Source organism: Prorops nasuta, unplaced genomic scaffold (assembly GCF_024137725.1).
Source record: "Prorops nasuta isolate Cenicafe-Biocafe unplaced genomic scaffold, Cenicafe_Pnas_1.2 PNAS00025, whole genome shotgun sequence".
In the NCBI taxonomy this organism is placed as follows: domain Eukaryota; kingdom Metazoa; phylum Arthropoda; class Insecta; order Hymenoptera; family Bethylidae; genus Prorops; species Prorops nasuta.
The window spans coordinates 3,808,993-3,835,577 of record NW_027116822.1 but is presented as its reverse complement, the minus strand read 5'-3'; the positions used below and the strand labels follow the sequence as shown (position 1 = coordinate 3,835,577).

The 26,585-nt window shown below is 45.3% G+C and overlaps 2 protein-coding genes across 11 annotated transcripts; both read right to left on the bottom strand.

Annotated features, from left to right (window-relative positions):
- Positions 1-9,969: 9,969 nt before the first annotated feature.
- LOC136782037 (membralin-like) lies at positions 9,970-26,462 on the bottom strand. 10 transcript variants are annotated; one of them, XM_066741178.1, is made up of 9 exons: positions 26,322-26,462; positions 24,605-25,019; positions 24,300-24,535; positions 23,883-24,232; positions 23,562-23,805; positions 23,374-23,464; positions 20,761-20,818; positions 14,653-14,736; positions 9,970-10,169 (listed from the first exon to the last, which is right to left on the bottom strand). In XM_066741178.1, the coding sequence occupies exons 2-9, from the start codon at positions 24,812-24,814 to the stop codon at positions 9,985-9,987; spliced, it is 1,458 nt and encodes a 485-aa protein (XP_066597275.1). In that variant the 5' UTR covers positions 24,815-25,019; positions 26,322-26,462; the 3' UTR covers positions 9,970-9,984. The 10 variants fall into 10 exon arrangements, with proteins under 10 accessions (XP_066597275.1, XP_066597278.1, XP_066597272.1 ...); XM_066741181.1 differs by lacking the exon at positions 26,322-26,462 and adding an exon at positions 25,776-25,858; XM_066741175.1 differs by lacking the exon at positions 26,322-26,462 and adding an exon at positions 25,511-25,763.
- LOC136782036 (cytochrome P450 9e2-like) lies at positions 18,043-19,999 on the bottom strand. Its single transcript, XM_066741174.1, has one exon. It carries the CDS (start codon positions 19,789-19,791, stop codon positions 18,262-18,264), a length of 1,530 nt encoding a protein of 509 aa, XP_066597271.1. The 5' UTR covers positions 19,792-19,999; the 3' UTR covers positions 18,043-18,261.
- Positions 26,463-26,585: the final 123 nt, after the last annotated feature.

Here is a 26,585-nt window from a genome sequence, read left to right as displayed (position 1 = left end):
ACAGATTGCCGGAGCCAGGCGGAATCAAATGGTAAATCTGGATGATGTATTTACAGGTTCTTATGCACCGCGCGCGACTCCCTCTCAGCCCTCTCTAGCCGGACACATTCGTGTCTCATCTCCTTTTCCTCCCTTTCTCGTTATAAGCCTCGTGCATTCGTCGAAAACGGATTTTTCCCCTTATCTCCAACCGGTAAACAGATTTTATCCCCTTCTCTCTCTCTCTCTCTCTCTCTCTCTCTCTCTCTCTCTCTCCGTTGATCGGTGGCCTCCCCCCCCCCCTCTTCGTCCCACACGAATAAGAGGAAAATTTCATCGCATAAATCTTGCTAGAGGAAAAATTTGACCGTATGTTTCTAATTCGATGAATGCTCGATGGTGTACAATATTATATACATGTTGTATATGTATACGTATAGGAGATGGGGGAGAGAAAGCAATCTCCGTATACATGTGTACATGTATAGTAGGGAGTGAAAGAGACGTATCGTAATTTGTGACGGAGGTTTTCGCAAAGTTTGCTGGCTCGAAAATTGAGAGGGGGAGGTAGAAATAATAGGATAAAAAAAATGAAGAAGAAGAGATCAGTTGGTTAAGGTTGGTCGTCGCAAGAAAGCTTCAGTTTTTATCTAATTACGAGGCTGGGTCGTCGTCGTCTCGGGTCTGGTATAGAGAGAGAGAGAGAGGAGAAGGGGGAATCTTTATTTGCCCCCTTTTGCGTTACGTGTCCATTGCGACCCAAGGGAGATGACCCCCGTCTCTCTCCGCGACTCGGACTTGCGGAAAATGAAATAATATCGGCGCAAACACGGCAAAGTGCTGGAGCAGCCGCGGAGAGTTTCAAGATAAATACGTAAAGGGGTTTACGGTTATAATGGACATGTCCGGAAAAACTGGATGGAAAAGCAGGCCGAGGAAAGCAGCGTCCATTGGTGCAAGGGAGCCGGCAGGCAATTTCGAAACGAACGCAAGAACGCGATGTGAAAAAATGTCAGACCTTTCCAACGGTAACCCCCCCCCCCCCCCTCCTCCTCCTCCTCCTCCTACCCCCATCCTAATATATACGCCCGCACACTCTTCTCCACCACAAGGAGTCGACTCTCGGCCTGAAAAATTCATCTCTCGCACATCATACACACATATACATATAATACCATTGTAGAAATGTATAAGCGCACAGAGGAAGATTTCTCTTATATACGCGCGGAATACGGCTATAATCCGGATGATAAAATGATTTGGCAAGAACCGTAGGATCATTAATCATGCGATTCCTAGGGACGATGAGTCGCGGAGAGAGCGAGGGTGGCGCTGTGATGATGTACCGTACATATAAGCCGCCTTTGCCGCATGGATGATGTTGCTTGCCACTGCCTCGCTTCATCCCATTCTCAACTTTCAACGAGAGCGCGAGGTGATACGTGGTATACCTGTGTGCGTGCGTGCGCGCCACGTAGATTCGCATCGCGCGCGATCGTCTTAACTTTATCCTCGCGCAGCCACTTTACGTGCTCCACGACCTTTGACCCGCGTCCTATATATATATATATATAGAGAGAGAGAGAGAGAGAGAGAGAGAGAGAAGAACAGTGGTAGCCTCGGAGAGGAATATGGGGAACGCAGCTAGAAATGATTATTCCAGGAGAGTGCGTCGGATTACGGAGGCCAGAGTGGACGAGCGCGCGCGTCGGACCATTCCCGTATACGTATATGTCCTCCTGTCTCTCTTCAGCCTCTCTCACCTTCTTCTTTATCGCCACTTGGAATGTCGGAAAGGTCGCAGCGCGCGACGACTAATTTTCCAGCTGCTGAAAAACCGATGAAAGGAAACTATGCTGACTGTGCAGTGTGGTATAAACAGAGGGATAAGAGAGAGAGAGAAGCTCTTGTGTGAAGAACGAGTGGATGAAGAAAAGACATACTTTCTGTCAGTGGTGCCACATGTATATATACATATACCATAATCATTGAAAAGGGCGGGCACTATTGTCCAAAGCCATGGAAAAGAATCAATTAATAGGTAGTGTTTTCGTGCTCCAATCGTAGATTTAAATCTCTCATAAAATTCTCTCTTGTACATGTACATATATCGATTGCGCGTGCAGGGCCATGGCTGCTGCCAAATGGCTCTCCCTCTCTCTCTCTCTCTCCTAAAACTAACCAGTTTGTTGTTTTTCACGTTGCTCCGCTCGTCAAGGTTTTATCGATTACGAAAGCTTTACGATGGCACACGGGCCTATTTGGGAGAGAAAAGGGGCAGAGAGAGAGAGAGAGATGGCGATGGCGACGCCGGCATCCCGGTGCGAGAGTTAATGCGTCGAACGTGTCGAGTCGATGGCCGAGCTGCTGGCCCCGAGCCGCCTCCACTTCCAGCTGTTTATGTCCGAAAGCTCGATTTACCTCGGTGAAAATGGAAAGGGAGAGAGAGGGAGAGAGAAGAAGCCCGTGAAAAAAAGGCCTGCGGTGTTTAACCACGGTGGGTCAACTTAAGAGGAAATCCTCGTAACTCGACTAATGTTGCCTTCCTTCTATTCTTTATTATCCACCACATGTATAGACACTTTGGAAAATACTAAAATTTTCTCCACTGGCATCCCCCTTCCTCATTATTATTATTACTATATGCGTATGCTATACAGCACAGTACGTACGAGCAATGATGTTTTTTATCTCAACCTGCACATATTCTTGAGGATAAACCAAGTGGAAAAGTCATGTACCTTGTATATATGTGTGTGTGTGTGTGAAGGGGGTATTGGGACACGAGGCTTTCCCGAGGAAGGAGTGTGCAGTAATCGGATTCTTCCAATTAAAGACGGTGCGCGCTAACTGGCTTCCCCTCCCTCTCTCTCTCTCTCTCTCTCTCTCTCCCGGCACTTGATCGCGTTCTCCGGTCCAAAGGAACTTTGCCTCGTAGCGCGTCGAGCGTACGGAGCAAGCGAGGAGGAAACGCGTCGGAAAAGGACGGATGGATGGAAGGCAGGAAGGTGCGAGCGAGCGAAGGAGAGAACCGAGTGACTGCCCTCCCCCCCCTCCCCCCCCCCCCCCCCACGCCGATATCACCTTTAGAGGGCTGGCTTAATAATCTTGAGATCCCTAAACTCTCCGAGAGAAATTGTCGAAAATCATTCGTATACATGTATGTATAGCAGGGCAGGGATAGCAGAGGCTTGACACCACCTTAGATTCTTGCTAATTGCACGCATCCCCCCGCCCACCCCCTCGAAGTTTTAACTCTCCCGCTTCTTCTCAATTATAAAAACACGCGTTATAGGCTTCCCATGGAAAATATAAATACTCTCTTAACAAGGTGATTTACGGGCAATTTGGCCAAGTCCCAGGCATGCAAAGAAAGTATAAGCGCAGCGCGTATTTTCAAAGCTGTAGGGTGAGAGAGAGAGAGAGAGAGAGAGAGAGACGCGGAAGTGTGGCATTAAACGATCCCGTGACACATCCGGGCGCCACTTGCATAGCTGCTCTCGTTCGCTCACTGCTCCTTCTCGGACCATAACCATTTTCTCCTCGCGTCACTGGCAAACTATTTGCATACTGATGCAGCGTCGACGTCGCCAGCGCGCATCGTTCTCCGATCCTTTTGCACCCCCCCCGTCCATAAAATCTTAACGAACAACAAGAATGTTCGAAGATGGAAGCCTTGGTGTGTCCCGAGGAATCGATGTCTCCGAGCAATTAGGGGAGCCAGGAGGTGAGCGAGACAATCCGTGCGGAAGAGGTTGTTCCTTCTCGAGACTCCTCCTCTACCGTTTCCATCCAGAGATGTTTTCAGATGCCGAAGGGAGAGAGAGAGACGGTTGGTTTCGTCACGAGACGCGATACCACTCCGCTAATTAGGCATTAGCGCAACAAACAAGCCCGAGCCCCGGCCCAGACATATATATACCTCTAGAATCCAACCCCTCCCCCCTCGCCCTCTGACGGAATGCTCAAGTTACAAATTAACTTGCAGAGATGATCCGTTTCCACCTACTCGCACACCCTCCGCTATTCTCCACCGACTCATTCGACGAAACTCCGCAGCCTGCTCTGCCCACGTCCCACCCCCTCCTCTTTTTTCTCCCTCAAACGTTGATCCGCTAGCAAGCGCGTCATTTCTTCCTCTCGTTGAAAAATCTTTCAATTTTTCTCCCCCCTTTTCCCTTTATTCTTCTTCTTTCCCGCCAGGCACAGAAGGAATATCTTTTGCTCCATTATTTTTCTTCTTCTTCTTCTTCTTCTTCTTCTTCTTGTTGTCATTAAACATGTATGCGCGTATAATCGAGGCAACGGTATATAGAGAAGAGGCACTAAGTGCCGAACACGTCCTTGTGGAAGATTGATGCTAGCTGGGTTCGGCTCGAAACAAACACGCTGGCAACACGATTAGTCGCGGATATTTCCAATCGTACTTATATTTACTGCCATCGATCATTCTCATCCAACATATTGTACATTAATTCCTAAAATTAACCCATCAATTTTCTTCCAACAAATTATTGAAAGCCGCAGAAAATTCCTTCGACTAATTGATTACGATCGATCTGGCCGTTACACGGAGAGAATTTTATTTCTCTTCTTCCTTTCTTTCGCAACACTCTGCTTTAATTTCTCAGAGATTTTCTTCTTCACACTTTATCCAGCAAATGTGACAAGATTCATTATTAATCGATGCAGGTCTCTAATGGTCGCGCGTTGGCTATATCCTAGCGGCCCTTATTTGGCAAAACATTTGTCAAAGATCAATGTTACAGTATTTTTCATCATTCTAAAACACACTCTATTCTATTCCCCGTTTTTTTCTCCATGCAGTTGTTTAATTTCTCAAATTTGTGACTCTCGACACAATTTATACATCCCCAACTATCGTGTATAATTAATCATGCGATCGATCCATATAACGATACGATATCTGATATTAGAAGAACCGGCTATATATTTGAAAAAAAAATTGTTCAGAGGTAAAATTTCGAGTATTTTTTCGATAGTGATAAAATTGCGATGTTTGCGATCAACTGGTGTGTATCGAGTGGAGTCGGTTGAAGGATGGTAAGAGAGTGAGGTGGGGGGAGGCTTGTGCGCTCGGGCGCGGGTGAAAGGCGCAGGGATGTTGCTTGGCATCAAAGAACCGGCAGTTCGTAATTGAGGATTTCCTTTCCTCGCCGCTGCCGCCGCCGCTGCCGCCGCCGCCGCCGCCGCCGCCGCCGACAACGTCAAGAAGCTCGGGTTAATGCCGAAAGCAGCGAGGAAAAATATTTGAATATCAAAAAGAGACTCGCGCGACTTTTTCCCTTTTTCAAGCAGAGTTTTTTTCTCGCTACCGAGCTAATTTTCTTCCTCGAGTAAAAGCGCAGCACGCGCGCGGGCGACGGAGAAGGGGGAAACTCTCTCACGCCAAAACGGATATACTCGCCAGAAATATCTTTCGCAATTATAGCCTCGAATGCTAAAGAAATTTTTAGTTCCTCCAGCCCTCTGTAAACGTACCGTTTTTCCTTTTCTCGAGACAATTCTACCCTTATTGACGATTATTCGAGGGATAGAATATATATGTGTGTGTGTGTGTGTGTGTGTGGGTGACATTTTGCTCTGCTGCGGAAAAAGAGAGAGAGAGAGTCCGCGTTTAGTATTCAGCACCGGGTGGTCGGGAGCGAAGACGAGGATTAATTATGCTGGTTAATTATCTGTCGGGGACCAATTTTCTATCCGCTCTTTGCGATTAATCACACGGCTTGTCATGGTTTAAATAAGCGGATGCTTTTCGTTTCGGCGAGGAAATATCGATCGAACACCTTTCTACCCTCGCAGCGTGCGCGAGCGAGCAGGGTGTCACGCGAGAACCCCTTGTTACCACCATCCCTCCATCTCCTCTCCTTTTGCTTCTACTTCTACTTGTGCTATTATATCAACACTTTACTTTACCAACCACTTCCGCCAAGAGTCTTACTTGCCCATTCATTCTCCTCCACCAATTAGTTGCCTCCATTATCGCGCTTCCAAGTATCCGATCGATCGATCTCTATTCTATATATACATATAAATTTAGCAGTGTCCTCCCACACCCCCCCCCCCCCCTCCCTACGGACACTCTCATTTAACAAAGAAATTCTTGGAAATGTGCAATCGAAGGAATTTAGAAAATCGTCGGGTCGATCGAGCGTATCGACCGGAAGTGGCATAGCAGCACGTCGCGTCCTTTCAATGGCGCCTCTTGTCTGCTGCCATATATATATATATATAAGAGAGAGAAAAGGAAAACTTGTTGATTAAAGGCACATATCGACTCTTTCCATTATATATATATATATATACATATACCAATAGAGAAATTTGGGAAATTTGAGATAAGAGGTGGACACGGACAGAGTCCTCCTACTCCATAGGTATGAGTTGTGTTTGCAATGTAATTTTCCACGAGGCAACTAACTCTCTCTCTCTCTCTCTCTCTCCGAGCAATGTCGGAGGGATCCCCGGGAGGCGACGGCGACGGTGACGCGAGCGGAACCCCGTGAGAGGGCAGAGAGGGCTCCACACCGAGGGGCGACGTTGAAATAACAGCCCTCTCTCTCTCTCTCTCGAGAGAGAGAGAGAGAGAGATAGAGAGGGAGAGCTGGCGACGCAACGACTGGCCACATATATAGCCGCGCGTCTTATTTATATAATTGCTCAATAGGCCCAATTACGGAGCTTATTCAATGATAATCATCCCTCCGGTGTTATTTGCGGACAAGCCCAGTTGATTGTAAGCACTGGACGCGTACCACTTGCGGCGCCTGGTCTACCGACGCGTGGCGTCGCGCCGCGTCACTCGTCGTCGCGTCCTAACACCCCCCGTTCCCTATATACCTCCATCGTACTCGACCAATTTCAAACGATCCAACAGCATGCACACACACGTCCCTCCTCCACACCTCCGCTCCGTTTGCCCAAGCGATGATAACGCAACAATGTCCCGCAAGAAAATTACCCAATTTTTCCCGCCATTTTCAACAATTAACCTACATGTATAGGAATTCTCGGTAAGCGACGCGCACGTGCGGCTCTGCGCGGCGCGGCGAGGCGCACCGAGCCAAGACTCTTTTTCGTCGCTCCAGTCCCTCGGGTAGAGGAGGACCGGAGAGAGATTCCAATTGATTGACAGCTGCGAGCAACAGCTTCTGGAATATAAGCAGATTTTTCTCCCTACTCCCCTGTAGTGGCTGCCTCGTGTCCTGCAGGAGGAGAGGATCCTGTCGCCATTTCCAGCGACCACCGGAACGGAAATGGAATAAACTAGATAGCTTTTCTCCCTTGTTCCTTCGTATCGAGAGACACACGCCTCACCGTGTGTCTCCACGTATGTGCACTGCGCTTATATATATATATATATATATATATATACCGTAGAATACTATACCGTGTAATTTTTATATAGCAACAATTTTTAACACCCCAACTTTCCAACGAAATATTCTCGTTTAATTGATCTCGATGCGAATCGTGGATTGATACGTATATTTCATTCTGAACCTTGGTCGTATTGAAATATAATTTTCTTTTCCAACCCCCGTCTGTCGAGTCGTCGTTATTAATCCTTACGATCCAGAAATCTCATTCTTTCTTATCTATAACACATTGCAAATATTTGTGGGCAATTTTCTACTGCAGCACTCCCTCGGTCCTTAATCTCCGGGAAGAAATTTGCAAATAATCCATTAGGGATTGCGTGCGTGCGTGCACAGGATGGCTTCTCTCTGAGAAAGCTGGCAGAGAGATACGTCGAGAAGAGGCGAAATAGTTATTTATGAAGATTGGCAATGTTTCTCTTTCGGAGCTCCAGAGATATTGAAAAGAAATCTGCACAACTGGCGCATAAGTTTGCATCGATCCGGAGAGAGTGAGAGAGAGAGAGAGACATATCAGGTTGGGAGTGGTGCAATCATTGAACTTTGAGCAGTGGAAATTTGCCGGCGGCAAATCTACCCCGGATACTCTAGTCTATTGTGTAAAATACAGGATTGCCTCAGCCCACTCTCGGATCCTCAGAGATACCAATTGCACACCGGCATATCCTTTGCTCTCGAGCCCACTTGCCGAGTTGCCATCTGACCTATAACGGAAACTCTCCCGCGCACAGCAGCTTCTCATGCCTACATCTATTCCTCTGACTCTGGATAGCCAGCAACCCCCCGCCATCATTGAAATTCTTCGCCCATCCAGTCTCTCTCCCTCCCTCTCCACAAATATTTCTATCGTTCAAACTCATTGGCCAAGAAGGAACAGTGTAAATGCACGCGCGGCCGAGCATCCAGTGTCGAATCAATCTTCATTTGCAGAGAGAGAGAGAGAGAGAGAGAGAGAGAGAGAGAGAGAGAGATGAAGAAGAAGAAAATGAAGGAAAATATTAATCCCGGACGAGTGTGTAGCAGGCGTTAGGTAGAGGGGATTCAAGAATTTCCTTCTTTTTATATATATATATATATATATATATATATACGTGTATATAGAGAAAGAGCATACCGCGCGCATCCAGACAAAGCTTTGTTTCTCTACAAAAGTATTTTTTGTATGGTAGACCTGCGAAAAAAAAATTAGCTGGATTAATTATCTCTTTAGAGAAGCCTCGACGAGCTCCCTCATTATCCTCCCCCCCCCCCCCATTCTTTATAATCCAGCCCATTTTTATCATTACAATTTTTCACGTAGGCAAGAAGAAGAAAGACATGGCTTTTATTAGCCATTAACGAGTTATTTCTGTTACGTTTTATGCAGCGAGACCTCGCGCGTATGTGCAGCCGAGGTCTACTGCAAAAATAGCAGAAATTTCTAATCCGCTTTTGGGTTCGGACGCGCGCGCGCGCGCCTTCCACTTTTTCAAAGCTTATGATCCCCGTGAAATTTGACTTGGTTGAAAATGAAGAGGAGATGAACGTAATCATGGGATTGGTCTGCGAGAGAGAGAGAGCGGCCTCGCACAACCTCGCGACCATACGACCATGCGCCAGGGGAAAGACTTTCATCCATTTATTCGTCGATTTAAAAGGGTCGCTCGCCCGCTTGCCCTTCCCTCTCTCCCCACCTACCTTCCTACAGCCTCTGCCTAACCGCATATAAAACACACATGCACGTATGTATATACACCCTATACAATCACCCCTGGTAGCAGAATGACCGGAAAAACTTTCTTCCATGCACGATACAGCACGAAGAAAGATTTAATTTTCACCAGGCGCTTTCTCTCCCTCTCTTCTTTCAAGTTTTTCGTCCATTTTCAAAGGACGATTTCTGAAGGTGTGCGAGTTGCCAGCGAGGCTAGGAGCGATCGGACTGACGGAGAGTGAGAGAGAGGGCGAAAAGGTTTAATTAAAAAGGATTAAGGTGCGCTAAGCGGCAGGAGTGCAGGAAGCAGGATGGTAGAAGAGGGGGAGGTGGGTTGGACTCTCTTGGCCGTTTTATCTTTCGCGATTCTCTCCTTTTTATTCCCTCGAGAAGAAAGGAGGGGCTGCTTACTGTGCTGGCTATAATATAAGGCTTTGCATATGCCGGAATAAAATTGAAAGCATCAAAGTATTCCTCTACGCAAAATATCCTTTGTGCTAGTTAGCCAGGCAGTCAGAGAGAGAGAGAGAAGAAGCACGCACACACGACTCTCTTTTTCCCTCTGAGATCCTTATTGATTCTGTTTGCACCAACGATGATGCTACGTACATACCACTACTCTCCCTCCGGAGGCAAGTTAATTTTTCAGTGGCGTCATTCTTGGCCCTCGCTGTACCCCCTCCCTCACCTCATTTACACAGACGATTGGTTCCTAGCTCGCAGAGCGAGATGTATCTGGCGAGAAACGGCGAAATGGCGAAACGGCGCAAGGGGCGAGAGAGGCATGGTTTTCACGGCTCATCCGGCTTTAATTATAAGCTCGAGTTATCTCGTAGGAGAGAAGGAAGGAAGGAAGGCAGGCAGGCGCGGTTTCCTCGTGAGAGTCTCGCGCTAACGCTCCTGCAATTTCGATTAAACGCTCTGCGCGACACGAGGAGCATTTATTACTGCAGCTTGGACTGACCTGAGCCAGTGTTTCTTGGTCACCGGGGTGTAGCAACAAATGGCGTCGTATTGGTCGGCGATCCAAACGATCAGAATGATGTAAAAGGCAGTAGTACTGTCGTTGAAAAATTCCGACATGATCGTCTCCATTCCTGCAACACAAAACATATATCCAACCTTGTAAAACTTTTACAAAAATCTATCGATTCTTATCTACGCGTGTATATATATATATATAGGTACATGAGACAAATGAAACTTTTAGTAAATTATGTATAAAGAAAGAAAGTCCTGTGCGAGATTACGGAATATCCTCCAAACGCGGTGTACGTCATTAATTAAACATATGTACGTGCTAAATACAGCAGAAAAGCGTGTACGATCAATGAGGCAAAGTGAAAGGTTCATTTTTTCTCGTCTCTAGACGCGGTACACGAGGGGTCTTCTCCATTGCACGATATTTAACGGTGCGTTGTTGGAAATGAGGGAAGGGGGAGGGGTGGTGACTAATGGTCCTACGCTCTTAAGTTTATTTCATAGAAATTCCCCGTTTTGGCGATCTCGCGAACCACCCTCTCCCCCTTTGGCACGGAAGCTAGAGGATCGATCTTGCTAGAAAATAGCACGTACTTTGGATGAGCGTTTGTGAGAAATACTCCTCCCCTCCCCTCTTTAACATTCAATCGCGCGCAACGCCATCTACAAATTTTTCTCTCGATCGCTCTGCACGGCTTTTCTTTCGAGCGCCTCGAGGATAAAAAAATTCTCGCTTTAGCTCGCGCAATTAATTAGACTAATTAGCAAGTTATTCGCGGGCATAGCCTGCGTGTATAAACATTGCTGTGTAGCGAGAGAGAAGGGAGCCACATATAGGCATGTATATTGGAGCGCGCACACGAGCTAGCGTCGAGTCGAGGAGAGGGGTTGTTTCGGGTGGGCGAGGGGCCGAGGGCGCGGACGGCAATAAGGTGATAATTATTGCCGAGTGCGGATACGACGCGGAAGAGCTCTGCAGGGCTCGGGGGGATGCATATACAGACCTATCTATCTATGTATAGACGAGGATATACAAGGCGCGCGAGTTTGCCAGTTTCACGAGCGCATGTCTCCACCACCGGCTGTTAATCGATCATGCGTAAACATCGACGTGTACGAACATATCGACGCATCCTCCCTCCCTCCTTTTATATGCCTCAACAAACGCACGCACCATCTATACGTCCTCCTAACGATATATGTGAGAGAGGATCCTTTGCAAATTTCTATCGTCCCTTGGACATTTGTTACTCTTGTCCCTTTTCCCACGCATTATTATATAGATTTTTCATTTTCTACACATATATAAGGCAGAAGGGTTATTAACGCGCAGCACACGGTCCGCGTGTTTACATTGCGGGCAAACGGTTTTCGTAAATTTGGCGTTTAACGCGAAATTAGAGCTGGCTCGCTACGGCCGCGGCAGCGAATCGACGATGGCATTCCGTGTAACTACGAGAGAGAGAGAGAGAGAGAGAGAGAGACCAGTGAGGCAGAGCGAACGATCGCCCCGCAAATTTCCTACGCATCTGGCCTGAATTCTCGCCCGCCTATGTAACCATTTTCTATTTTATTTGATAATAAGACCAGTGGCGCGTGTTCGCGCACATCGGCCACCATCATGCAGCTCTCTAATAAGACCGCGAAATTATTCTTGTGAAATAAATTAAACAGTCGGAGAAATCACAAGGATTTAGAATATTGATAAGGTGCGATAGAAATAATTGTACAGAAAATAGCGCGCATCGAGAATTACATAGAGAAATTGAGGAATATGAATGTATAATTGATCAGACGAGTTTGTTAAATCGACTGGTAAAGGGGAACTCGCGATGGATAACAATGATAATGATAATTATAAAGAATTATATAATGGATGCTTCGGTGTCGCGTCGTCGCGAGTCGCTCCATCGGATATAGGATTTAATTGCTATTTTTATGCCAGCTTGGGGGAGGAAAGAATTTTTAAGAATAATCCTATAGAGTATAAAGTGGATGGATCGTTGTGGAACGAGGTGAATTTCCAGCGAGAATATTATCCCACAGCTGCGTTCAAGGCTCTCTCCTCTCTCTCTCTCTCTCTATCTGCACGTTACAAACACACGTAGCGTCCATATCCAACCTGACCGCGAATTAGTTATGATTCGTGAACCGGTCGTTAGGCGGACGTCCGGAAATTAACCGAGCCATTCCGGAAGATCAAACACTGCACATGGCGCGAGCGCCGCGTTTCATCCACAACTATATATATATATGTGTGTGTGTGTGTGTGTGTGTGTGTGTGTGTGTGTGTATCATTTAACCACCCGAAACCAGTCGAAAAGCGAATCATTTTTCACAAAAGCTACTCGAAAAAACCGATCGATTCGCTCCATTTAAAATTATATATCATTTAACAAACTCTTCTATATACGTGTGTGTGTTTGTATCGATTTCAAAAATGAAAATCCTATGAAAAAATATCGAGCCCGTGAAAGTTGGCGCAATTTCAATTGGTATTCCGCATCGTAGACTTTATGTCGGGGATTTGCCCATGGGATTTTAGCGAGGAATAATGACAGCGATATTTGACAGAACAGTTTCCAGTAGGATCGAGATGGGTATAATGCTCTGGCTTAGTATATGCATTTAAACGATTCCATTATCTCTCTCTCTCTCTATCACACGCATGGCGTAGACAAGTTTTAAAGTCAAGCCAAAAAAGAATATTTCAAACACGTGATTTGAGGAAGGAAATAACGCGGGAGCACGCGAGGTATCAAAGAATTTTTATAGGGACAACATTTTCAACAACGGTATATACGATTAAATTACAAATGTTTCCAAGGGTGATTCGCTCATCGTACATGTATCATATAAACGCTTGGTTAATAATTTTCAAAGGTAATTATCTGCAGAGAGAGAGAGAGGGAGGATGGAAAAACTCAACCTTCTCCAGCAGCGTCCCTCTTTTCATCCGACAAAAAGCCAATTACGGTATTAGTAGCTGCGCGAATAGCGAAAGTATTGCAATCGAAACTGTGCGCTGCTGCTTTGTCACAATACTCCCAGCTATTTCTGTGATCATTTTCGATTGATTTCAATGTAAATAAGCATCGACAGGAATTCGCGCGCGTCCTGTGCAACGAAATTTCTTCTCTCTCTCTCTCTCTCTCTCTCTCTCTCTCTCTGGAAATTATCTCATTGTTGGGGCAAACGATGAAAAGTCCCATTGAATCGATCGATCGACTTTTCAGCATATAATTCCCTCCTTCTTCTTCTTTCCACCTGTGCGTAATCCGATTATTCCACGTGTTTCCAGTCGACCAGTCATCCTCGCTCTCTGTTTCGCCCGAATTTTCCTGCTCCATTTTTCGTTGCCGAGGAATCGTTGAGAGTTGTGACACGGTGCCCAGTGTAGATAAGAGAGAGAGAGAGAGAGAGCGCGAGTGTTGGAGAGATGAGTAACGCGTTTCGACAGTCATTGAAAATGTGTTTACGGCGCGTTGGGCGTGTTATCATGCGTCACTGATGGCCAGCTCGGCGCCCCACTGACACATCCTTCCCCCTCCTCCTCCTCCTCCTCCTCCTCCTCCTCGATGTTCCATTATGCAAAATCGTCCTGCGTTGCGCGTCCTTCCAGTGAAAATAGCAGAATCATTTTCAAGCAAATCCTTCCTCACCAGCTCCCTTTTTCACTGGGTCATTGATCTCTAACAGTCATCGCTATCGCCTTTACATACACACATATATATATATGTATATAATTCGGTGAGTCAACGCGTGTATATAGCCAGTGGTAGCATGCAGCCAAGGGAGGAAGCAACGCCGGAAACGGAAGCCATTACTACGAATACCAACTTCCTCCGCAGCACAGACCGATTCTTCTTCGACGATTCCCTGGCCCAATTCTTCGAGGAGGGGGGAACAAGTGTGCACAAATCCAAAAACATGCCAATAATTTAACACTCTGAAACATCAATGCCGAATTACATTTAATTCTCCTCACAATATTCAATTACTTTTCCACAAAATCTTATCCAATCTCTTCAATATCATTTTCCTCGTCTTTCTCTTTTATTTCATAAATCACACACTTGCTTTTCACTTTACAATAATTTTCCACTTACTTTTTCTCATACAGTTTTTTACACGGGGAATACAAGAACCATTAGGATAAACCTGTAGTATCGTGTTGGGGGGAAAAATAATTGGAGGGAGAGAGAGAGAGAGAGAATTTTTGGTGGCGTAGGTCGATTCCAGTGCACATCAGCTGAGACGACTCCATCGTGATGGTACGAAAAGGAGAGGGAGAGGGAGAGAGATAGAGAGTGGTACTAAATGGACTCGGGGGCGCGCGGCTTACCCAACTGTTGCGCCTTCATCAGAAATTTATGCAGAATCCTGGGTTAACCGTCCAGGCCAATCAGGCTTGCAAGTGAGCCAAAAACAACGTCGTGCTCTCCCTCTCTCTCTCTCTCTCTCTCTCTCTCTCGAAGGAGAGCAGCTTAGCTCTCCTGAATTTCTTCCCTCGATAATTCCACCGCAAGCTCCTTCCCCCCTCCCCACCCACCCACCCACGAATCCGACCGTTTCACAAGGAGATTTTCAACTACTCACCAACGAGCGCGAGGATCACTGTGAGGAGTGCCGCAGCTGGGAAGGAGACGGTCACGTTGAATTCCAACATCTGCAGGAGGTCTACTGAAAAAAAAACAAGATCATCCGGTAGATGAGTGAGTGTTGTATGATTTTTTGTTTTATTAAAGAGGGGAGGTAATGGAGAGAGTTTAGGGAGAAGGAGCAGATAACTAAAAATGTAAAATTCATAGGAGAAAATTGCCAAGAGCCTCGCGACAAATTTCCTCAAGAAACTCTGGAAAGCGGGCCAAACTCTCTCCAGCTCTTTTTTTTCTTCTTCTTCTTTTTTCCTCTCTCTTTTCTCCTCCTCATCCTCCTCCTCCTCTTCGCTACTTCAATATTCATATTCAATGAATAACTAGTAGCGCGTGACACAGTGAAATTTGAAAGAGGCTGGCGAAAAGTGGCTAATTCGTGCAGAGTTCGATGATTGGAGGGCGAGTGGCGAGAATTGAATTTAATATTTATGGAGCAACGCGGGTGCGTCTCGCGAGTGCTCTCCGACAGAGAGAGAGAGAGAGAGGAAAGTTTATTATAGGAGAGAGTGGAGGACCGTCGAGGAATCACGAGGCGTATCGCTCGTTGGATACGCAGCCATCAAAGCGTATACCTAGCGCGATAAGAATTCATTTGGAAACTTTTCTCCGCCATTCCGCATTTAAATATCTACCATCGAGCCGAGCCGAGCCGAGTTTTCAACTTTGACTCGAGAGAGAGAGAGACCACCCCTCTCCCACCATGGAACACTCTAGATCGTTTTTTATAGCTGCGGAGCATTATTTTAGCACCCCCCCCCCCCCTTTTCAATAAACCTATACCCGCAGCAGCTTTTCAACCGTGCAGCATTCTTACGCTATATGTAAATGGTGTTTTACACGCAGCGTGCTCTTTGCGAGAACGCCTCGGGCTTAAAATTCGAACAAATGAAGCGTCGCGCGTGGCAATTATTTTGTTAGGGTTAATAGCTCCTAACGAAAATTTCCATAGGAAAACAGCGGGAGAGCTCCGCTCGTTCCTTCGGGGCTTGTTAACCTTTTCCTCCAAAGCTTTATCGCGCATGGTCATATATATTCCTTGACTCTCCTACGTGTATATATATATATATATATCCACACACACATTATGTACCGTTGCACGTGCACCGCCAATTTTTATTTCATTTTTCACGCAAAACTAGAATAATCACATTTCCAATATTCCTGCGTTGTACCCAATTAAAGCTATACTATAACGCTTTATTAATTCAATCCTCTTTTTTATTGTCGGATCAATGACCAGATTTTTCCCTCTCTCGTTCTTTTTGGATTATACACTTTTTTTTATCATTATTATTCAATTTTGTATATATATATATATATATATATATGTATATATACGATTTTTGCGTGCTTGTATACATATGGGCGTATCGAGAAGCGAGTATGGATGGTCCTCGGACCCCGATTGGATCAGTGTTGATAATTCAATCGATCTTTGCTCCTCCACGTTAATGAAGAACCATTCGACGAATTTTTTCTTCTTCGAGATCTCTTTTTCTTTAGCCTCTCCAGATATCCATGCTACTTTTATTATCGCATTGTAAGAATGTGCAACGCGATGGTCAGTACAGTTGATTTCTTCAACCGTAACTCGTATCCTTCAACTTCGCTCGATTAAATACGTGGATAACTCGATTGTTGTTAGGATTTTCACAAAATCTCCTCGACTCTGAATAATCGTTCAATCTCGGTCGAATCAATGTTGATGAATCAACAGTCCTCGACTAATCGCGTTTTATTTATTATCGCAGAAAAATATCAAGAGCGTCGTGTTAAAATACATCGAAATTCTAAGCCTCGGAGGGTATTCCAGAATGTCGATAGGCCTCTGGAGATTATTATTATTGTCGTACAACAATAAAATAGATTAGATAAGTCTATCGTAAGAGTATGATGTTCGGTAAAAACGACAAGGACAACGTTATTTACCAGGTAGAGAAAGAGAGAGAGAGAGAGAGAGAGAGAGAGATTGGAGCTTTAAAGCAGGTCACCATCTGCGCGACTGACTACGTCCAGATAGTAGGAACGCGCGTAATCGATACGTTCCCGGGACTTTTAGTTGCTTGGATTGAAAAGAGAAGCGCGCGCGAGAAGCGTTTGCCAACGTTTCGCGCCCTTTCCGCGTAGATTCGCTCTCTGACTCACGAATTACAAAGTGAGAAGTGGGGAGAGGGAGACGAGCACTCCACGGAGAATCGTTAGAAACGATCGATCGATTGCTCGATCGATGAAACTGCGCGCCGGCTGTAGATCATCGAGAGAAATAAAGTGGGAAAGCTCTCGAGGAGATAAGATAAGTGGGGGGGGGGGGGGGGGGGGGGAAGGGACGCGCGTGTGTTAGAAAAATCAATTCTTTCCGTTCAATTAATATTCCGCTGGAATTGGCGCGAAGCTCTGCAATTGTAATTCGATCCGATCGTGAGGGGAGGGAAGGAAGTGATCGTTCGACCAAGCCAGGAAGGGAGCGGATTTAATTCGCTTTAGAGCAATCGTAAAATGTACTGCAGCCGTTGACTCATCGACGAGTGCAGCTGAGCTCTCCGCACCACTCGTGCAATTATTCACTGCGTAAAACGTCATTTCGAACCGAGGACGCGCGCGCAGCCTGCGCGCAATATGGCTATGTACATACATACACATATGTGTGCGTGGTACGTTGCGAAAAAGAGTATATATAGAAAACTAAAGAGTCTATTATTGCAATTAGCACTTGATGCACTTGCGGCAGGGCGAGACGACCCGGGGGAGGGGAGGGGGGAAGGGAAGAGGCTCACTCTCTTCCTCAGTCATTGGTGAATGCGTTGGTACTGGTGAGTGACTAGAGGGAGAGAGAGGGGGGGGGGGGGATTCGCAGCACATTCGTAAATACTCATTAGCCGAGATTACCCTCGTTATGAAGCATTTAACCGTGTCCCGCGTCGTTCGATACTCTCGAATCCATTGCACTCTCCCCCCCCCCCCCTCCCCTCCGCCCTCTTCATTACCCTGATAATCCCCTTTGAGCCCCTTCCGCTTGTACGTACGCGTCGCGATGCTCCGGAAATCAAGTGAACGCGCTGTTGCAAGGAAAATAATAGAAAAATACTCTCTCTCTCTCTCTCTCTCTCTCTCTCTCTCTCTCTCTCTCTCTCTCTCTCTCTCTCCAAACGCCAATTTATTCGCTAGATCGTCCCTCATTGAATCGACTGGAGGAAGGCGCGTTGCGTGCTACTTCTATATGCGTATATGTATATATATATAGCAACGCTAAGAGAGATGACAAGCAGAAAATGATGGATAATTGAAGCTCTATAACACTGGTTCTCGATAATTATATATATACACACACACATATGTACCATTAGCAATTTATTATTTACAGATAAAGCATGCACGTGTGTTTAGAGAAACAAAGTCTGAGAAAACAGGATGATTCTTCTTTGTTGCGTTTTTCCATTGCGTAGTGACCAACAGCGGAGAAGGAGGAGGGGGGGGGGGGTGGCATATCAGTCAGGTGAAACTGATATGGCATAAAAAGGATCGTGATGGTAATCGTGACATGGATGCACGATCAGACTCTCTTCTCCAGAGTGAGCCAGAATCCTCCTTCGGGAATCAGGTTGAACTGCTTTTTGCTAAAAGTCACGGGCATCGTCCCGCTCTTCTGGTTGGTCTTAAGGACGAATCTTTGCAGGAGGTAGGCCATTATCAGTTTGATCTCCATCAGGGCAAAACGATTGCCTATGCACTTCCTTGGGCCAATTCCAAAGGGCATGTAGAAGTAGGGAGTGATATTCTCCTTGTTCCTCTCGTTGAAACGTTCGGGATCGAACTTGTCCGGATGAGGAAAGTATTTCGGATCATTTTGCAGACTGTAGGCTGGGAAGACGCAGACGGTACCCTTCTCCACGACGATGGCTCCCTCGTCTCCGGAGGCTGGAATCTCAAAGGGCCTGGAGCACTCTCTGTCGATGATGAGGAGAGGCGGATACTTCCTCAGGGTCTCCGATATCACCATATCCATGTAAGTCATTTGGCACATGTCCTCGTAGGTGAGGCTGCCCTTGGACTCTATCAGTTGGTCCACCTCGAGACGCAGCCTCTCCTGAATATCCCGATTGAAGGCCAACTCGAGGGCCATGAAGCACATGAAGCTGGAGGATGTGTCGAAGCCAGCTAGAAAGAAGATGAATCCCTGAGCTATTATGTCGTCCATGGTCATCTGGTAGCCACTGCCATCCTTCTCCCTAGCTTGCATCAGAAGCTGTATCATATCCGGCCTGACTATGCCCCGTTGCTCCCTGGTCCTCACGGTCTCCGTCAAGACATTCTTGAGGAATCTCGTGGCGCTCGCAGACAAGAAGGTCAGGCCGAAGAACCTCGTGAGTCTTGGCATTGAACGCATCAGTATAAACTTTGCGAGGCGAGCGATTCCCGTGAAAGACGCCACGTCCTTGCCATTCACGTAGAACTCATTCTCGCGATTCTTCATGGAGTTTACCGTTATGCCAAACGCCGCTGTGGCTATAACGTCATTCGTGTACCTAGTGAACGCATCCTTCGTGTCCAGTTGCTCCAGCAAGCCTGGAGGACAATCGACGAGATAATCGACGAATCCTTTGGCACAGTTGGACACCAAGTCGAACATGATCCTCATCTTGCTGGCGGTGAACGATGGCGTCAAGGTGTTCCTCATCTCCTTCCAACGCTCGTCTTTCAAGGAGAATACATTCTTCCCGAAAATCGGGTCCATCTCCTCGTCGACGAATGTCCTGTGATTCGGACAGTTGTCAAAGTTCTTCACCGCGATGTCCTTGATCAGCTCGGGATCCCTGATGATCAGGATAGGCATTGCAAAGTCCATCCCACCGATGCATCTTCGTCCCGGATAAGAGTAGTACAAATTATTTACGTGTTTCGCGGGGGTCGTTATTTGGAAGATGAATCTCCAGGTGCTACCGAACAGAGGACAGTTGGTCTCCGTTGGTACACCGCGTTTGCTCCAATACGTGTATTGGTGGTGGATGATGGCTACGACTTTTATCAGAAGGATCAGCAGAAGAGTGACGAGCAGCAACAGGGTCAACCATCTTCCTTCCATCGCGAAACACGCGCGCACACACACGCAAGCGCGTACAGCAGCGTTACTCCAGAACTCTTCCTCGATATCTCCTGTACTTTTATTGCTTTCTATCTATATATATATATACATATATATATATACGTATATAGTATAATGAGCTATTTGACTCGCAGCACTGGCGTTCACTCGATCTACCGGCTCTCCGAGGTTTCTTTGCTCCTCCAAACCAGATCTCTCCAGTTATCTGTCGTCGCGTTCTTCAGCCAAGAAACGGAGACGTAGCGATGGAGAACATGATTTAATGGGAGGGGGCGATATATGCTGGGAGGGAAGGGGGGGAGGGGTTACGTCATAAACCGCTCTCGACAACACTATCTCTCTCTCTCTCTCTCTCTCTCTACAGTATCTCCATCTCTGACCGAACCGATAAACCGACGACTCGTACTCCATCAAACAAGACTCTCTATCTCAAGGCAACCTCAGCGCCTCTGGTGTCGTAACAATTTTCCGCTCTCTAGCAAGAAGAGCTGCAATTCGTCTTGATAAACTTTAATTCCCTCTAATTTCCTTCTCAGACGTTCGATGTCTCCGCGCTGTGTCTCAGTTACCAATGCATTACCATTCGTGCTAAAAGTAACATCATTCCAAGTATCAGAAACATTTTCCACAGTTTGAAGAATGTATATATTAAGAGGGAGAGAGAGAGAGAGAGAGAGAGAGAGTAGAAAATGAAAGAGCTGAAGCCCTCTTAAATACGAGATATTATTTCTCGTAAATACTCGCTCGCTCGCTCGCTCGCTTTCAGCAACTCTCTTTTCTCTCGGTAAAAGGAAGAAAAGGTTGTATCCTCGACGAGTCCTTTCCCTCGCTCTCTCAAGGCACCGAGTTCCTTATTGTTATTCCAGGCCTCGATTGAACGAATGGCGCAGGGTGTTGGGGTGTATCGAGCGCGCGATGGAAATGCAGCACTTACAAAGATTCACTTACCGATGAAGACGAAAATCTGGTGATGCGAGTAACGCAGAAGCATCGATATCGAAACGGTCTGAAAAATAAGAGAGAGAGAAAGAAAAAAACACAGAATTAGTAAGAGTGCGGTAAAAATATGATAATGGTGTAATTGATTGAACAAAAAGGATTGGGAGGATAACGCGCGAGCGAGCGCGTCTTGTTAATATTTCGTTTCGAGTAATTTCGTCGGAGGTGATTGGAGATTCGCGCGCGCGCGCGCGCGCGCGCTTCTAGAGGCGTCGTATAGTCGGTTATCCGGTTGGATGAGCGATGCAATTGAATTGCGCGACTGATTCAAATTGAAGCAGCAGCACCTGGCACCCAGAAGAGGATAATCCATTATCCGCGACGACAAGCGACAAGCGGCCCTCCTAACGAAATCGGAGCTTACAGTCCGGTTTGTCCTGCGCGAATTTTCCTCCCGGATGTGCAGTTTGGCGGCAAGAAACTTTGCTATACCATCGATATAGCAGCAATTTGGCGCGTGTGTATGTGTGTGTGTGTGTGTGTGTGTGTGTGTGTGTGTGTGTGTGTGTGTACGTGCAGATGAGGATCAAGAAAAGAAGAAGAACAAGTGGAAAAGGCAGAGGAAGAAAAACAGACAGGGGATGACACGCAAGTGGAGGAAGAAAAATTGAGATAGGAGGAGAGACGTGTACCGGGGCCCAGGAAGGACAACCGGTGTCATATTGTAACGAAGCGTCGAATTTCGCGTAGGCAGGCAGCACACATGCAAATGGAAAAAATGTACACGAGAGTTTGTGTGTGTGCGCGCGCGCGTTATATGGTGCAGCAGGCCGCCGCGGGGTACGTGCGGGCGCGACGACAGTCTCGTACACGTGACTGGATCCCTTTTTTGCAGTGGAGGGGTAGGAGGGTGAGGTTAGGCTTCCAGGTGGCGCCCCGGCGGCGCCACTGACGACCGCGCGACCCTCCAGGGTGCCGACGCGGTCACGTGTCGCGACACGGGACCGTAAGCGACGCCCACCAACAATATTCCTCCATCCGACTCTCCAGCAGACATCTCGCTTTTCCACATCAATTAAAATTAGTCAGTCCTTCGATGTTACTCTCCTACCCTCTCATCTCTTATCGATATCTTTTCTCGCCCAGTCGAGAATCGTTAATCCCGATTCGGATCGTTCATCGACCGCGTAACCAACTACTTTTTCTCATTTCCAAGTAACCATGTTTAATCCTTACGTGCGCGTTTCAGCGCGAAACATTAAAGTGAGAACGTCCATCGAAAATGATAAAACATAGCTATGAATAACACTGGGGTAGCATGTACATGTGCATTAATGTATATTCTACTTCGTTGCGTTTATATTAAAATGCACGAAGCGAATAATAGTTACCGCGTGTATACTATGTCAATCAATTAATGGACTCGCCAATACCATTCGATGATACGGATAATTCCACATAGGAAACGATCGCTCGTCTCTCCGAGTTCTGATAATCTTCGTACGTACCAAATGCACACAAGCTCTCCTATTCAATTACACAATAGTATTTTCTATAATTGGAAGATAAAGTGTGATTCTTTGTCTTTAAGTCTACACCTTAAGCATATTTATTCGGGTTTCCGTCATGTAAACCACGTGGACTGGGCAGAGAAACCAATGAAGGCTCGTATAATTATCTTCCCATTATAGTCCATCTGCTGATGGAGCTTTCAAAGTTTGACAAAAGGTGGCGCACAGCCATTAGCTGAAGGAGTATATGACTCTCGTTAGAGAAAGAAGAACATATCTGCAGATTTTCAATAATCGGTAAAAGACTTTTGGATGGGAAAATTTTCAACTGAGATCCACTAACAATCTTTTTCCCTATACATTCGTTAAAATTCCTAAAGATCCACTCGTAGTAGGAATATTACATGGTTGAAAAAATTAAATTTTCATTATCAATCACAGTCTATAGTTGAGCAGGGTGATAAATGTGTGCTTGTAAAGTAATTGGAAGCACGCGCTTTTCTCTATCCGATAGTGTGTGAATTCCATCATTTTTCCACTTTCTATACCGAATCCTCGGAAAATTCTTTAAAATTGCCCAGACTCTTCCAACCAACGAGCATTATCGGAGAGCGACTCGTTTTTCAGTGTCAGATGAAAACTCAGAGTTTCATGGAGAGCATAGAAATTTCTAATGAAGCGGGATGAAAGAATGCCTACAACATAAAAAAGAGAAATAGCAACTGGCGCGTACACAGTTGACAATTTGATAGAAAATTGCTGGTTGCTGAGAGATCACCGCAACGACGAACACGATGCCCCTAATAACGTTGATTTATACCGAAGGTTCAACTGCAAAGGGATAGGGAGGGGGGGGGGGGACGCATGGGAATTGGAAGACTACGCGCATATTACCTCAGCGGGTGGTTAGCTTGAATTGATTGCCATATCGTTTTACATACGCTTGGACATCGTGTGGGTGGGCTACGTGCAAAACCATCCTTCCTGGATTTCAGATAAAAACCCTATCCAGGATACGCGCGGAGAGCACAGAGCTTCGCTCTCGCTCTTTAAACATATCTTCGCTCCGATTAAACAATATCAAGCCTTTTTTCACAAGTATTACACTTACAAAGACGATCATGATGAAAAATGCAGCGACGTACGATGTTCTGGCCATCCACATACTGACGAATCGATAATGCTCGCCAGTTACCACATTTCTACAATTGCAAAGCCGCCATAGTTGATTAATGCACGAATATAAACCACTTTGGTGAATGAATACATAGAAATTAAATTATAAATCCATCTATATACCTCAAGAATCCTTTATTATCCTCGTGCTCGGCCAGTGTCTTGATACTAGCCATTAACAGATCGTCGTAGCCCAAAAATTCATCCAATATCAGTCTTGAAAATGCATCTCCGAAGCATTTATCGCTCGTAGGATCCAAGGTGACTATCTTCACAGGAATGTTCAACCTCTGTCTGGCTGCCGGCGAAAGCCTCAGAAAGCCGTATTCCAAAGAATACTCCACGATATAACCATCCTCTGGAAAAACTGATAGAAGCTCGCAAAAAGCGCCCGAAAGAAATAAATTGCATCAAATCAGTTGTCATCTACTTCTCAATATTTACCTGCTCTTGCCAATTTATCAACATCTGAGGAATCATTCGGAGACTTTACCACTTTATCTTTATCACGCTTATTTCCATTCTCCTCCTTGAAATTATCCTTCTCCGTTTTTTCCGATGATATGTCCAGGCTACCTGACTTCTCCGAGCCCTCCCAGAAACCGGCCGTTAAGGACGGACTTATTGTTGTATTAGGCAGCCTCAGAGGAGGATGACCATCCTTCTCAGACTCGGTAGCGCCATTAAACCCCATTCCATTTTGAGCAAGAGTCATATTGTGAACGGTACTATCCTCGGGACTCCTTGGGGTTTCATGATCGTCGTCGACAGCAGAAGGTTCGATATTGATAAATCTGTTTAAAATCGTTTCAGCTTAAAATTAGTTTTAATTCGTACCATTGTCAAACAATTTTCTCTTACCCGTCTCTCGTCAATACTCTAAAATTATTAGCTAGCTCGTCGACCTTCTCTTGTCTCAGCTTGTCCTCTTTGGCATAGCTCTTTTCTATATTATAGTCTTCGTCTGGATTTCTAAGAATTTCAACTCTAAGTATGCCATCTCGTGGCCATTCATCTCGTATATGCTCCAAGCAATTTGTAGGAGAACGAGAAAAAACTATGTGGATGTACGCCAGTACAAAAAATGCCAAAATTGCCTGAAACAGAAAATACCATGTTGATTATGAATAATGGAGAAAGTCTTATTAGGCATTCGACAGTCTTACTTTTAATAAAATTAAAAATTCTATGAATCTCCTGACTGGCCGTGGAAAAGTACGAGCGTATGCCAGGGCAGCCTTAATAAACATTGCATGAAACAATCTGTCTCTAACACTGAACAGTGGATTTTGATTATTATTGTTTCTAGCCCTATTAGCATTATTATTATTCAGCACGCCAATCACACCAGCAAGACCATGATTATTGTCTGCCATCTCTCTGTCTTGATTACTCGATACAAGCTAAGCACCAGCATCACCATCTGGCATCACCCGGTGTGTGCAACTGTCACTGATGCTTCATTCGTTCAGCTTATTAAGATATCCGTCAACAATGGATTTTTTCGACAATCTGTTGCATCCAATTAGACTGTAGTTTTCTTCGCTGATAATCGATCATTGCCTACTAGTTGTAAGGTATCTGTCAAAACATAACGAGCAAAAGATTGTTTGAAAAATCTCACAAAACTCAGTTGATATCAGCCTACGAGAATTTCGAAGACTATACCTAACCTCATTGTCCTACGACTTAAAACGTTTTAAAACATTCAAAAAAAAAAAAAATTCTCTCTATATTACATAAAAATGTTGATACAGCTGCTAAAAGTGACACAACTGCAAGAGAAAATAAAGAGCAATCTTTGTATCCCTTAACCTTTATATACTCAATGCAATGGATACTATGTCACTTTATTAATCCGTGTTTCAATCGTAGGCTACAACAATTTCTTACGTAATTATCACGATAAATAATAGCTAATTAAACATATTGCACGTATAAGATCGTACGATTTATAATCCTTGCCATGATTTGGATACTGAATGATTTAGTATATCCAAGACGTAACACGCCACAAGCTTATCATGTTCAGTGCTCCAAATTTGCAAAAAGTTTAAATTTGCACGTCATACCTTGTTATACACCATCGTAATACCTTGACAATATAATTCATAAATTCCAGAGAGATACAATTATCGACGTTATTATATGTAAGCCGAGAATGGGAATATAGCGGACTTTCCAATTGGAAATGCTAATTAAGAAAATAATTGAGGGAGGGGGAAAGGAGAATGGTGTCGATTTACCGGACTCTTTCAAGAAATTATTGTCACTTTGTCGATTGTGCCGAAAGCAGGTGTGTCATATGATATATATTTTGATACATCTAACACACACCTAAAATCTAATCCTATGTGCTACATCATGCTGCTATACGCGCGTATACATATATTTATATACTATACATATACACTATTGCCATGACCAAATGGCCACCACGTCATAAAGTAACAAATAAGAGGTCATGCTCATTGTCAAAATTCTTCACCAAATTTCCGATTCTTGTGTACGCAAAGGCATCACACATGACCAAGAGCGACAAAGGTGTGTGTTGTGTGTAATACGCGCAATGTGCATCATATAGAAGAGGGGCACACACCAGCACATAACACAACCCACACACACTTGCCTGTATGAAAATGAATGCGTCACAGCATATACATATATCCATACGTAAATATCTACATAAGTATAGAGACCGTGCACACCAACACAATCATAGCGAAGTGTCAATGTATAACTGTATACGTATAAATAAATTACACTCAAAAATATACTCAAAAACTGCGAAAATTGACCGATAGTTTGCGCTGATAGTATGCATATACACCAATATACATTCTTATCTCACTGTCATTGTGCTAGTGTACACGGTCTCTATACCTGCACACGAGGAAGTTGAAATTTTTTGTACGAGCGATTTTGTATTTGTGTGGCTCAACAGAAAGAATAAGGGACATTCCCAATTAAAAGCATTAAAGTCCATTAACACGGGACTTTAAAGCGCGGCGAAATAAGGAAAATGGCAGCACTTTCGAACACAAAAAAGCTTCAGCAGCTGACGCCGTGGTACGAGAGAAATTGAAACTAATTTGATACGTGTTGAGTGCTCCGCCTGCAGTTGCGGCACGATCCGCACGACACGGT

Excerpts from the sequence above, each read along its gene's own strand:
- LOC136782037 (XM_066741178.1), bottom strand. The coding sequence starts at position 24,814 with ATGGCAGACAATAATCATGGTCTTGCTGGTGTGATTGGCGTGCTGAAT. Across the intron at positions 24,233-24,299 it reads AGAGTATTGACGAGAGACGG|ATTTATCAATATCGAACCTT; the intron begins GTAAGAGAAAAT and ends GATTTTAAACAG. Across the intron at positions 20,819-23,373 it reads TTTTCATCATGATCGTCTTT|ACCGTTTCGATATCGATGCT; the intron begins GTAAGTGTAATA and ends CTTATTTTTCAG.
- LOC136782036 (XM_066741174.1), bottom strand. The coding sequence starts at position 19,791 with ATGGAAGGAAGATGGTTGACCCTGTTGCTGCTCGTCACTCTTCTGCTG.